We start from the raw sequence: 14,666 nt of genomic DNA, 5'->3' as shown, positions 1-14,666 counted from the left end.
ATCCAACAAGATCTATCAAGCATGAAGCATCCGGCGCAACTCCCGTCCCAACTATAGTTGGGCCGACCCAACTGCCGCACTATAGTTGGGACAGTCCCAACTATAGTTGGGACCGATGCGATAGTTGGGGCGTGACAGCAGCATTTCATCATGCATGTAACGAACAGCGCCCTCTTGAGGTTGCACACGCGACGCTACGGTGGCCCCAAATTAACATCGCGATTTCACTTGCACTAGTTATTATGCAGAAATGCTGCGAGTTTAGTCAGTTCATGGTCTGTTAGGCTTTGTCAATTTAGTTTTGTCTTAGCACTTTATACCACCTTTAACTCTATTCTGCATGTATGACGTACGTCAATTAATTTGTCCACGTTTAATGTCAATTATCGCTGCAAGACACATTTCTTTTGTTCTTTCTCATGGGTTATATCATCAGGATTTTTTTCAAGGGGGGCCAGGGGAGCATGTAGGGGCACCAATTAAGAGCGGATTAAAAAAAAACCATTTTCCCAAATTTCTAGGTCACCACAAGCGCTGCAAATTTCGACCTTAAAAAACAACAAAAAAACAGTGCGGGGGGGGGGACTCTTTTGATGCCAGAGGGCCCTCTTTTTTCTTATCAATTTATTTGCATTTCATTCCTTTTTGTATTAATAACTAAAAAAACATACTTTCAGAGACACTTCCTTGGCAAGCACTGAGCAAATTTCGGATTTTGTTGGGGAAAGGGGGGGGGGGGGGATGGGGGCAATCCGGAATTTGTGGGGGCACCCCCCCCCCCCGATTGATGGCTACTTCCGTGAACTAACGTACCCTGCCCTACTCATACATTGCCTCTAGACCTGTTCTGCAGTAGTCTATTGTATACCATGGCAAACATATAGTCTATGACATTTGAGCAGATTTGCTGATTAATATGCAAGACAACCGCATCTTGACCTCTAGATTTTGACCAATCAGCGGGCGCTTAATTTCTATTTCGGGTCTTCGGTCATTCACTGCTGTTGCGTCATAGACATGGATACAAACGAATACCCTACACTCAGCAACAATAAACTGGTTGTGGTCACGCCGCACTCTATATTAGGCAAAAAAAAATAAGTCGGTCTCTGGTCAGCACGCCCGTCAATTTTAATCATGCGCGTCGATTTTTTTTTTTTTCAAAATGTTCCGAGGTAGCCCAAACAGCGCCCTCTATTTCCGCACCTACTCAATTTGTTTTTTACCAAAGAGCACCAAAGAATGGAAAATTGCATCAAGGCAAATGATCGAAAGCACCAAGGCAAATTATGGAGGACACCAATGTACATGAGGACACCAAAAAAGAAAAGTAGTATTGTCTGTACAATCCAAGCATGAAAAAAAGGGGGAAAAAAGCACCAAAAAAAAAAAAGCCGCGTGGCCGCGTCAGTTCCGGAACTTTGGTCTGACCAGAGACCGAATATTTTTTCTTTTGGCTTATGTGACACTATACGCACCCCGCTGCTGTTGTATTACCAAATACTGCATTCGAATTGACCAATCACACGTCTAGTCCTGATTTGGGAATGAAATAATGTCACGATTTAGTAAAGTCGATATAGGAGACTTGGCTCCGTGGATAACCGGCGTTACTCAGACTAGTTCTGCAGTGGCTAGAATAGGACTATTAACAATTTAAGGACAGCTGCTTCTTACAATGACAATACAAAAAGGGCAAAATATAAAATGCGAAACAATGTAAAGTAAAAAAAATGCGAAACAATGTAAAGTGAAAAAATTTCAATTTATTTCAAAAATAAGAGTTACATCAAAATATAAAATTACATCATGAATGATTTTTTTGTAAATGGATATTTGGTCCAAATTTCAGCTTAAAAATTTATTCTGGTAAAAGTAGAATTTTGAAACTAGATTTTCACAAATTTAGTACAAGAGAACAAAAAGTTGTCTCCACAAAGATACATATTTCAGTATATAAAGGAATGGCAATGCAATATGGAAAATGAACAATATCAAATAGAATTTGTGGGCTTCGCTACTTCGCTGTTCAAAGGTGTGTGCGAATGTTAACATTTGATAGAAAAATACAGCGTAAACAACACATCAGGCACCAATTATGTAGCGGGCATGATAGAATCAACTTTTACTAGTTTACGCCTTTGTTAATGTTTGCTATTGAGATTTTATTCTTTACCAGCTAAATAGCGAAAACAAAAAATTCACAAGCTGTATATCATATCATTGTTCTCACCTAAAAAAAATATGTATATTTCAAAATGAAAACGCACGAGCACTTGATTTTAGTAAAAGATGATACGTAAACTTAAGTAATACAATAAATCTTAAGAGAAAACTAGTACATGTATTTCAGCAGCCTATCTTGATTGGGAGTTTGTAGTCTTGACTTGGTTGGACTTGGCCTGGCTGGATTGATGGTGACTTGGCAGGAACTTGTCGGGAACTGTAGACTCGGCGGGATTCATAGGCTGGATTTCTGTTGCTGTTGTGCCTAGAGAAGGACAAAAGAATGAACTTATAAGCATGGCAGGTTAACGGAGGATCAATATTAGGTTTTGCTCTTCAACGACGTATAAACAATACTTGGGACTTGAACCCACGACCTCCTGCTTTCTATTGCAGGTGCTTTCTATCGCGGGATCAGTTGGCTGGTTCGAATCTGATGTACATAGCAGTGGGTACCGCATTAACTATTCATAAGATGGAATTTGCGTCGGGGGCTAAATCAATTTTAAGTTTTACCCTTCACCAACGTATTAACAGTGTGTTACCTCCCGAGTGAAAGCTGGACAAAATCAATAGGGTGGGACTCGAACCCACAACCTCCTGCTTTGTATATACGTCGGTGAAGGGCAAAACCTAATATTGATTTACATCACCATGCCGCAAATGCTGCAAATTCCATCTTATAAAATAGAGGAGTTGGGTGCTACAACGAACCAACAACCCTGTCTCTAGTGCAGTTCAGTGGCCATTAGTGAAGACAAAAGTCACCGGCAACCAATTTTATAACTCTAGATCTTGTGGTTGTGGCTGCAAGTTCTGCTACCAACCGCCCACACGCGCTGCCAACAATTCCCACATATTCCTAAGAAAGTGCATGATGACCTAATTCTGGGGAGTTAGGATTCAATAAAAAAAACTGGGGGCACAAAATTCATCCTGTTACACAAACACAATTGCACTTGATTTGACCTAACGCTTTTCCCAAGTCAAAAAAATACACTTAATTGTCACCTTCCTGGCTATTTGACTCTAGTCAATTGTCATTTGACCAATTTTGACCCAGAAGTATGTCAGGTCAAATCTGACCCGGATTCCAGGTCGAATCTGACCCGGAACTTATAAGAAATATAAGTTTGACTTTGATGACAAACCACTGTGTCATTATGTAGAAGGTAAACAGATTGGACCTGACATTATTGTCATGTTGACATAGACAATTGTCATTTTGACATACAAACGCATACAATGCGCGGAGACATTTGGTATTTGCAATGCAAGTAAATTCTTTCTTTAAATTCTCTTCACATTACCCATGCACCAAGTAAAAAGACGTACCTGTATTAACCCTGCAGAAATCCGGCAATATCTGCTCTTCCGATGTTCTTCAATGCTGTGCACAATGTGGTCACCTGTTGTTTATCACTGGAGGACTGGGCCTGTTTCCATGATACAAGCATATCGAGACCTTGCCTTACGAAATTATTTTGAAATTTGTTCTCGATGGTCTCAACCTGTATTGTGGAAAAGCCCAGCTCCTTAACTGCCAGTGTTGTCCATTTTGAAGAAAGCCTCTCAGCGACCTCGTGCAGAGTTTTGTCATCTAAACGTGCTACTGACAAAAAAATGAAAAGAGTTTTGCTGCCAAAAATTAGACACAAAAACATTTGATTCGTAGCAAAATCAAGAAGTGCGTTGGACTTTCCAATGGTTTGGATTAGTGCATTGCCACTACCAGGATCTTCGTCATAGAATTTCCGAATGCACATGTATTCGTTAACATCCTCATCAGTAAACCCCAGAACATCTACGTGTGTGCAAGGATTTCGGGCAAGTAATTCTGACATCAGTGTCTCAAGATGAGAGGGGAGGGTTGAGACCCAGATGAAACATTCCTGGTAAACTGTTTTATTGAGTGCTTTTAGGATAAATCCGAAGATTCTCGGTCTTCACCTCATCAAAACCATCCAAGAGAATCAAGACCTCATTTTGGTTGGCTAGGATGAATTTATCAAGTTCGTCTTTTTCTATTCCTGACTTTTCGCCAAGAATTTAATCGAAAGTGGAATCAACAAGGTTGGATTCTTGCGACAGGGCACACATCTTTAAAAGAAAGATAAGCTTGAACCTCTTCAGGATTATGCTAGCCTCATTGGCCCAGTCATATGCAATCTTATCAAAATTGGTTGACTTCCCCATTACTGGACCGAGCCCAGACTAAAGTGGCTTTCTTAGATGTAGGTAGCTCTCCAGCACTTAACTGGTTCGTCACTTGTCACTCAAATTCTGATGGGAGGCAGGTGGCTCTGGACAACGACGCACATACATTGGGGATAGCCTGACTGTATGATCATGGAGCTATAAAAAAGGCTCCATGGTATGTTCTAGGACAAACCATGCACTTTCGCTATATGTGCGAACATATCTATGGTCGTTAACTGATTGAGAAGCCATTATCTCAGGGTGCTCATGAATGCAAACCCAAGAATCACGGGTTCGCAAAAGCCACATTAGACTGGTCCTGGTCCAGTATGCAACACCTCCCATGCCAAAGAAAATGAGGCATTTGATGAGGTCCCCATTTTGGCATACTCTGTTGAGTTTCCAATTTCTCCTTTCTGGCCAGTCACTGCCACCCCTTCCCGTGTTTCTAACTGTACTTTCCAGCTATGTGCATTTGGCCATTATCAACCCCAGTCAACAACTGCACATAATTGGCTGTTGTTTTATAAACTCCCTTCAAAATGTCCCTAGTCTTGTTACCAGCTTCTTGGTAAGGATCCTCACCTTTTGGTTCTTGGCCTGGTGTCTGTTGAGGTCCGGGTGCAGGCACTCCTATTCAGATCAAAACAAGAAAAAAAACAGCTCATGTTACCAACCATGATTATTCATGTCCCCTCCCCTATTAGCTCATTATTTCAATAATTTGTGCATGCAAGCAAAATTAATGTGTAACTTTTCAGATGAGTCACCCATAGGGGGCGCTACTTGTCGTGGATACATACAGGAACAAATTACAAGACTAAAACCACCATAAACAGCGCCCTCCTATTGTATCTACCATGTACTAGCTTATAGTTGTACCAAAGAAATTGGTGACTCTCTAGCTTGCACAACCAGCAATCGGTCTTTTGTGTCCACGTTTGTGTAGTATACCACCCCCCCCCCCCCCCCACCCACCAAAACAAAAAAATTAAAAGTTCATTAACACTTCATTAGATATAAAATTGCTTTTATCTTAAAGGGAATATGCAACATTTGCTTTTGCTGTAATTTTCAGAAATGGATAGATTTGGGGGATTAGTATTTTATAGCAAATTATTGTTACACTGACTTGTTTGGAGTTTTGTGTTCATAGATGCTGGAAAAACCAAGAAAACAATCATGTTTATCTTGTAGTCTGGTTCTTTGACCCCACTTAAATTGAAATTGAGCAATTTATAGACGTCGGGAAATTGTAAGGTCAGGGAACCAGTCCATAAGGCTTTTACCCATTCATAGGTGTGTAACCGATTGCACACAAAATTCATTAAATATGGTAAATTAGGGGCAGTATTTGAAAAAAGCCAGCTTTTTCCAATGCTGGTCGGCCGACTCGCGTTGGAAATTGATACAAAAATACCACTTTTCTTGAAAATGACAGCACACCAGGTGCCATGATTTTACAGGATGCTTTAGATTGTCATAATTTACTAACAGTCCAGTAAGGCATTTCACAATAATTAGGTAGTTTTGTTTTTTGATGTTTGCAAATATTGTATATTCCGTTGAACATGTTTAAAGGGAAAATACAACATTTGCGAAATACCTTACTATGATGTTGGTAAATGACACGCTTAAGCATCCTGTAAAATTATGGCACCTGGTGTAAAGCCATTTTCAAGAAAATGGTATATTTGTATACATTTCCAACGCTGGTCGGCCGACCACCCTTGGAAAAACGTAACTATTTTTCAATTACTGCTCCAAATTTACCATTTTCTTTAGTCTAAATATTATTTTGCTGGCCATTGGTTCCATGTTCATGAACGGGTGCAGGCCAGCTAGACTGGTTCCCATACCTTACAATTTTTCCGGTATTTTTTATCCATTTCATCTTGAGTGGAGTCACGGAACCAGACTACTTGCATATTTTTGTTTTTCTTGGTTATTCCAGCATTTTTCGAACACAAAACTTCAAACATGTCAGTGTAACAATATTTGATCTACTATACTAACCCCTCAAATAGTTCATTTCTGAAAATTACAGCAAAAGTCTTCTACATTCCTTTTTATAACAAACAAGGTTATATTTACCTGGTCCCTGCATCGGGTAGTTGTAAGAAGTGAAACTAACTCCACTTGCACCAACAATGATAGGATTGTTGCTACCGCTGACTGTGCCGATGTTTCCGATGTTTCCAGTTGGTTGTGGGGAACCTACAGGCAGAAGCAAAAAGTAAAATATCCTTTCAAATGATACATGTACTTGATTCCTTCTCCGATTGTCATCTGTACTTGGATAACATTGCCTTTAAAGGGAATATACAACATTTTCAAACATAAAAAAAAACAAAGCTACCAAATTATTATGAAATACCTTAGTTGACTGTTAGTGAATGACGGTTTAATAAGCATCCTGTAAAATCATGGCACCTGGTAGGCCTATGCTGACATTTTCAACAAAATGGCATTTTTTGTATTAATTTCCAATGCTGGTCAGCCGACCGACGTTGAAAAAAAACCCACTGTTTTTGTTCCTTCAAATACTGCCCCCAATTTACCATATTTAGTTAGTCTGAATTTTGTTTGCAACCAATAACACACCACAAACAGGTACAAGCCAGCTAGACTGGTTCCCTGATGACCTTACAATTCCCAAATATCTATAGTTCGCTCCAAATGTTTCAATTTAATTGGGGTCAGGGAACCAGACTAAAAGAGCACGATGGTTTTTCTTGGTTTTTCTACAAACACAGAACTTCAAACAAGTCAGTGTAACATAGGCCTACTTGCCCCCAAATCCATCTATTTCTGAAAATTCTAGCAAAAGCAAATGTTGTATATATTTTTTTCATCTGACCATTGATAGAAAAAGTCAAAGTACATGAAAAAGCAGGCTATGACTCAAAAAATAAATTGAGGAGGGGGGGGGGGGGGGGGGGGGGGGAGGGTAGTGGGGGTGGGGTGGGGTGGTGAATGCCCCTCCACTCCCCAGTAAGGTTATAAATTGACTCCAAGCAACCAGCTCAGTTTACGTACTCACCTGTTGCGGCTGAGGGGGCTGCTTTAGGTTGTTTATCCATGGTACTTTGGTAGTTCTAGAAGTAGGTACTTTGGATCACCCGGCCGGCCACAAATGGAAGCCCTGTTTGTCAATGATTAAGTAATGAAAAGCTGAAATAAAGCTGTTATTGTCTAGTGTACGTGTAAATAAAACGTGCGCTGAAATTTATCAAACCTCAAAAGATCAGTTCGTTTATTTTCAAATTAGAAGAACATGTTCCACTGGAAAAGAGGTTCCTTTTGCCTTGTCATCAGTTGTCGTGGGTGTGTTAAAAACTCTGCTAATATTATTGGCAAGTTTACCTATATCGTCAGACCTCCTAAAGCTACGCGCTCCTATTTCTGCGCACTCACCTTCAAGTTATATTTTGCAAGGCATGCATCCTAAAAAATGACATATATGTACTTTCACTGGGATCGTATCCTTTGATGCTTGAACTTTAATCAGCAGCCGGAAAAGATGTGGAAATTGAAGGCTTTACTACATTTGGGGCAACATATGTTGCATGGTATACTTTACTAGGAATTCAGGCAAAAAATGAAAAACATCGGCATTTTACTGCTAATTTATCAAGTACAAATGCAGGCAGATGCTCCTGGGCCTGCAGAAGTCGAAAATATGACCGAAAGGTGACCTTTCTTGGTCTCCCAACATCGTCAGTATTATAGTTAAGATGGCATAGATAAGAATTTGTCGTTTCTATAGCTACAAAGGTGTAAAACTTACGGTTCAACTAAAAAGACACATTTCTATTATATTGGATTTTTTTTTATCATAAAGTTTAAAATCCGACATCTTAAAAACTGTCTCTGTTGATTGGGATGATCAGAATAACAATATCATTGGGATCTACATTTAATAGGTAAATATGTTTAAAATCTATGATACATATAGGCCTTTGTATAAATCTCCAAAATGGGATATTGAAAATAATCTTGAAATTACAAAAAGTGTATTGGCATTGAAAAAGAATATGTGTTTGAAAACTCAGGAAACATATTTTCCTAAAGCCAACAAGTCTAAGTTATTAAAAAAAAATGTTTATAAATTGAGTTACATATACATGGTCCGGACAGCACATATTTTTCTTCAAGTGTCCCCTGTGCAGAATTAGGCAGGATTCTTTTCTACAATGCCAAAACTACACGCTTTGGAATTCCCTGATAGCTGCCACAAATAAAGAGATTTTGCTTTGTTAATCGGTATGGTGGATGATCGTAAGCCAACAAAATAAGTTTTGTTGAGGAAAAGAGTGGTTGCTTTGCTATTTTTAAGATACTTGGTTGCAAAGCCTTATCTGCGCAAAAATAGGAGGATTCAGGATAAATGAACAACAGTAAAATGTGTTATTTATTCATAGGTAAACTTGCCAATAATTTTAGCAGTTTTTCAAACACACCCACGCCACTGACGCAGCAAAAGGAAACTAAAGAGGGGCCCGTAACTACACGATCACCATTAAATTATAAAAAAAAATAGTAATACATCATCATGTACTTCACTAGCCTACTGCCTTACTGGATGTTTCAGCACAAGACTCAAGCAGTCTACCACCAGTGCGTAGGTTTTATTTTACATGATCATGTTCATGTCTTCAAAGCATAAGGCCTACCTGTTCAAACATGCATGACGAAACTCTGTCAGTTTGTTGATTAAATACAAATACGAAATGTCCACTTACCTTAGAATATCTGTATCTGTACCTGTTTAGACCTGTCGAATTTGAGCAAGATTCGAACCATTTGGAATTGGAAATCGCGAATGGGGTTTCCCGGAAATTAACCGGGGAACCCCCTCAGTTCATCAGCTGTCAATCAGCAAGGGCGCCCTCTGGGGAAGCCTTCTGAGCGTGCGCTATGATCAGCTGTCAATCAGCAAGGGCGCCCTCTGGGGAAGCCTTCTGAGCGTGCGCACCTGCGCACATTATCACATGATACATCACAAGCCTTGTGATGTATAAGTTGAGGCTTATAGTATAAGTTGAGGCAGAATTACCGGACCAACTTTTACTATACGAGAATGTGATCGTATTATTCAACAAAACTGTAAAACGAAAAGCGAAGTTTCCCCCGAGGCAGGATGGGAACGCATCGTTGAGGGCGCCCGCGGCAATCACAATGTTTAGCTAGCTGCTGTCACTTTCGCGCATCACTTCAAGTTCAGTTTTCTTTGCAAAGATTGAGACTGTCCGTGTTCATACCGTCCAATCAATTACCGTTTTAAATCGTATAAAGAAAAAGGAAACCTTTACCAATTTACCGTTTTTTAATCTTTATAAAAAAAGGAAAAACGAACCCTTTACTAAACAGGTTGTGTCAACTTGTCAAGGGCGGATCGATCCCGAACACAGGAGTTTGGGCCCCGAGAAAAATAGATTTTAAATACTCTGTGGTGCGATCTGAGGCAATTTCTGACCACTTTAACCATTTTTCGAGCAAAAGATGGTGGTGTACGCAATGGCTGTTTTTTAATTTTTGCGACGTCACTTAAAAAAAACCCAATTGGGCTCGGTGTGTTTTTTTTTTGTGGGGGGGGGGGCATGACCCCGTTGCCCCCCCCCCGGATCCGCTCTTGACAGGTGTATTTTACAATTAAAATGGTGAACAGCGAAGTTTGTGAATCATGTAACATTGTTGAAATGAAAGGTGACTGACCGTGAGTCCGTGACTCAAATTTGCAAAAAATGTGGGAATTATTTTGTTCGGGTTCGATTTTCACAAAACAAAACAAAACATGTTTTAAGGTACAATGCAACAAAACCCAAAATAATTGTCACAAAATGATCGATCACAAGAAACAATTGAGATACAAACATGATGTATTGATTATTTTATGGAACCAGAGTGCAGACCATATATCAAAAACGGAGAATTTTCCGCAGTTTTTAGTTTTAATAGTTTTTCCGGCCAATTTCACAAAGTTTTTATTCAATTTAACGCCTGGCTCATTTGATTTAGATTGAAATGGAAAGATCACGCAGATCGTCATTCGACAATCAAAAAGAATCATTCAATTTCACTATCCGAGCATTCTATATCGGGTTTTAGCTTTACTCGTCCCTGTAAAAGATGCATTCAGATTAAAAGTGTCGTGTTAGGCAAAAAAAAAAAAAAAAACATGTTTAGCGTCCTGCCTCTTTGACAAAAAGGAAGGAGGAGGCCCTTTTTTTTTTTTTTTTTTTCAAAATGGCCGCCCGACACATTTTTCAAGACAACGCGGCCGGGCTATTTTTCAAGATGGTTACCAGCTTTTTTCAAAATGGCCGCCACTTGGACTCATTGACTATTTCCACAGCTTTATACACGGTATAAAAGTCTAAAAATACGATTTTTTTCGTCAGAGATCGTTAAAATTTATCAATTTTTGTCTTTTAAAAAGAAAAAAAAAAAAGAAAAGGAGGCGGCCTCTAAAAAGGAAGCGGGCGGGGACGCTAAACATGTTTTTTTTTTTACTTCGCATTATTCATTCAATTTCGTCCGAACCAGCAGTTGATCGAGTTTTCATTTTCATTAATGGGCAAACATATTTCACATTTTATCTAGCATCTTTTAAGACTTCCAGCATGTGTCCGAATTCCTATAAAATTCTGAATTATCTCAGCATAAATCATATGAGACGTCTTCAATCCGTAAATGCACGCCTCTCTTTTATTAATTAAAGAGTCTGTGCAATGAATTTTTCTTAGAAATACATTTTGTGCAACTTTCCACTTTTTTTCCTCTTAAATGTATGAAAACTATATTTGACATCCTTTTTTTGGTTAACCATATTGCAAAGTGCACTTTCATGCTTTCATGGACAGCTGAGGGCGCTGCTGCAGCGATGCCATTTCAGGAAGACACTGTTCAGTTTAGGGGTTTTCTGCTCACATTGTGAACCCCAACATTTGCTCATTGAAAACATTTGTGAGAAAGGTTTGCTCATTGGCTTACTGAACTTACACAAGAACTAATCGCCAAAGAAAAGAAATTGATAACAGCATGATATCCAACATTCTAGCAACGTTTTGTGCTGAAATAGCCGGGTTATATTGAGCTTTCTGCTCATGAATATGGAACTTTGCATTAGCATAGAAACCGAGAAAAAGAACAGTTAACAAAGTCAACGGTTAAAAGATTAGTAACATATCAGCTTTGCCTCTTATACATTTTCAAACTTTTAAGCAAGTAGAACAGATCAACAGTGAAAACAAAAAAATCCTTAGCCCTTTTCTTTTCATGATTTCGTTACATCACCTATCCCTCATGATATCAGTTAATTTGTTACATTATAACTGTTACAGTCAAAAATATTTGAAGGAACAAAACGAACCTCGGAGGAAAATAAGAAAATATATCAATTAAAAAGTCTTATTAATTTGAATGACCAAAAGATGAAAATGATTGCGAATAAACGAATAAGAAAAGCATGGTAATACGTCATAATGCGCACCGACGTTCGCTAATTTAGAACTTTGTTAATAAAAGTGATCTTTTATCATCTTAGCTGCTGCAATTGTCACCGTACTGCAGTGAATGTGACATCACGCTTGATTCATTTTCAACGGATATACATGTTATCCTGAATACAGTTCCGTAGGCAACCAGCCCCTCCTCCGTCAATGCTGGGTCCAGGACAAAACAATTATTCAATCGCCTAGTAGTTTTTAAAACCGACCTTCCCATCGATCTTCCCACCAAAGTTATACAAAACATGAAAGGGAACATTCTTAAAAAAACAAAAACAATTTGGTTTTAGTAATCCCAAAACTACTCAAAATGATAATCATTTCTTCAACGTATTTACACAAATATACAATTGTCTGGCCAACGCGTCTATGTAATACTATTTACAAATATGTACAGTAGTTGGAATAATCCCCAAACTACTCAAATGAGACTCATTGTCATTTACGTTATACATAATTATATACTTAGGTTATTTGGCTAATTAATAAGTTTCAACTTGTTGAGGAAATGGATCAAACCACCCATACAGCCTCAATGTTTGATAAGAAATCAACGAGTACCATGCATCTACATGTACTAGGTTTTGAAATCAATGATGTTTTCAGGTTACGTTTTTTGCCCTGCCCGATTCTCTGCTGTCCCTGAAGTAATGATCCTTCTCAAGAGTTTCCTTGAGAGTTAAATCTGCATGTCACGTTGCTTTGCAGTTCAGAATTCAATGTGTTTTTTTTTTGCTAATAAGCAGTCATAGTATGGATAGGGTGATTATCAAGTGATTATCAAAAAATCCAATCTTGATTTGATTTTCAGCTACCCTAGCAACGGACCTTTCCAAACATTTTGTATCATGGCGGTGTGGCTTACTATACGGAGGACGTCCAGTATCTAAGTCACATTGGGGCTAATAGAGTTGTAGCGCCCACACTTCAAATTCCTTGAGGTAATCTTCAGTCTACGAAGTATAAATAACACTTTGAATCGCCGCACAAATCCTTTGTGTTATTAAACTCAGTGTTAGTAGGCAGATTCAGTCACACGTCACTGCGCCCTACAGTGCTGGTTCTTGTGCAGTTACTTTCACTTGAAACTGACCTGCAGGGTTTTTAAGGGTTTTTCTTTTTACTCTAAATATTGACTTCCCACTAGGAGGGTTAACAAGACCTTACCTTATCTCGTTCCAGATACTCGGACATTGAGAAGGACGATGAGTTCCAATTTTGTGCAACTTGCGACGACCGGGGACAAAACACTTCCTCGTGCGTACGACACATGACTTGAAAAGATGGCGGTAATACCCACAATGCTTTGGGAAGTCTGCAATGTCACTAGAGGCCGCCCTTCAATAAACACAGTGCAAGGCCTTGAGCAGCTTAAGATCCAATTGAAGGAATTAGAAGCTGAACATTTTTAAGGCCTCAGACTCCATTCTACTTCAACCATATTTGACTTCACGTCACAGTATCAAGCATTCAACTACTGTTGTGTTCATTTTATTCCGTTTTTCAGGGTGTGATCTTACAATTCAAAATCAGTTTCCAAGCGATTGCATTTCACTTCAGTGGTTCAGGCTTATTACAGGGTGAGTCAAAAAGAAATGTGACCGAATTTGAAACATATTGTTAACAATATTTGGCTTGCTCCATTTCATAAAAAATAGGGATAAAGTACATGTTATTGACCTTTAACTGTAAAAAACAAAAAAAAATCACGTAATTTGCATACTCTATTCCCAAGTTATGTCTATTTCAATAAACAGGTCACAAAACTCAGCTGTCCACCACTGATCATTTACTGATGAATACTCATTAAGTACAATGAAAAACGGACGTTTTCCCACATCGATGAATGAACGAGAACTTACAAAGGAAAACATACAGAAAATCCCCATCAATATTTCGGGGGGGGGGGGGAGTTGACATGTTCCTCATATTTAAAACACAAAATCTGACGGTAAAAATAATATTCCAGTCGTGATTTCAACTATTAAAATCTCATTTGTAGTTGAATGCTTGTGTGTTATCTGTAATTCTCACTTAGCTCAGCTTCCAATCGCATTCCATGGACAGTTATAAAAATGGGTCCGTTTAGTAAACATGCATAACCTCTGATGGCTTGGATCAATCGATTTTTTTTCAGATGAGTGGAAGAACATGCTCTTTTAAGACATGCATGTACTTCATTTATGTATCAAATTTGATTGCTTTTTAAGATTTTCTTTTTTTAATCCGGGTCACTTTCTTTTTGACTCACCCAGTACAATGCAATCCACTGACCACAACCATGACAATGGTCGTGTTCTTTTTAATTGTCTCTTTCTTATCCAGTCCTGACCAATTTGCGCAAGTCAGATTTCACCCGACCCCTTAATTGTCTCCTGTGAGGTCATGCACGAAAACTAATCCAGTGAAACTGCACTGGCACCAAAAGAAGCAGGAAGAGTATACTCTAAAATTACATATGAAAATATCTTATCAAAATTGCTTCACTATAGAACAATTGGCAATTATAGTAAAATAAATCGATATTAGTCTAATCCTGCGTTTGGGTGCATTTTGATTTTGACCGTTTTGCTGTGAGATACTTTCTTAGATTTTACTTTTGGCATCCGGGATAGTTTGGCAAAAGGTTGGGAGAAAGTACCCAGCTATACCATTAGTTTACACTTGGCGAGATGCCTCTTCGAACGATCACGAAGGACAGTGGGTTCCTATAGGTGATTGTTGGATCTT

At 38.8% G+C, this 14,666-nt stretch overlaps 2 protein-coding genes across 3 annotated transcripts in view; both read right to left on the bottom strand.

The window, feature by feature from the left end:
* Window positions 1-9,428, bottom strand: part of LOC119720179 — a 33,623-nt gene extending 24,195 nt beyond the window's left edge. For both annotated transcript variants that reach the window (XM_038189747.1, XM_038189748.1), the window contains exon 1: window positions 9,171-9,428. The gene's annotated coding sequence lies outside the window, so the exon portion shown is untranslated. The remainder of the gene's footprint in view (window positions 1-9,170) is intronic.
* LOC119720178 lies at window positions 1,817-13,213 on the bottom strand. Its single transcript, XM_038189746.1, has 6 exons — window positions 13,104-13,213; window positions 7,469-7,570; window positions 6,520-6,642; window positions 5,011-5,058; window positions 3,562-3,838; window positions 1,817-2,491 (listed from the first exon to the last, which is right to left on the bottom strand). The coding sequence occupies exons 2-5, from the start codon at window positions 7,506-7,508 to the stop codon at window positions 3,567-3,569; spliced, it is 483 nt and encodes a 160-aa protein (XP_038045674.1). The 5' UTR covers window positions 7,509-7,570; window positions 13,104-13,213; the 3' UTR covers window positions 1,817-2,491; window positions 3,562-3,566.
* Between the last annotated feature and the right edge of the window lie 1,453 nt (window positions 13,214-14,666).

The sequence above is a fragment of the Patiria miniata genome, unplaced genomic scaffold (genome assembly GCF_015706575.1).
Source record: "Patiria miniata isolate m_02_andy unplaced genomic scaffold, ASM1570657v1 HiC_scaffold_9, whole genome shotgun sequence".
In the NCBI taxonomy this organism is placed as follows: Eukaryota; Metazoa; Echinodermata; class Asteroidea; order Valvatida; family Asterinidae; genus Patiria; species Patiria miniata.
This window is presented reverse-complemented; position numbering and strand designations above follow the sequence as displayed.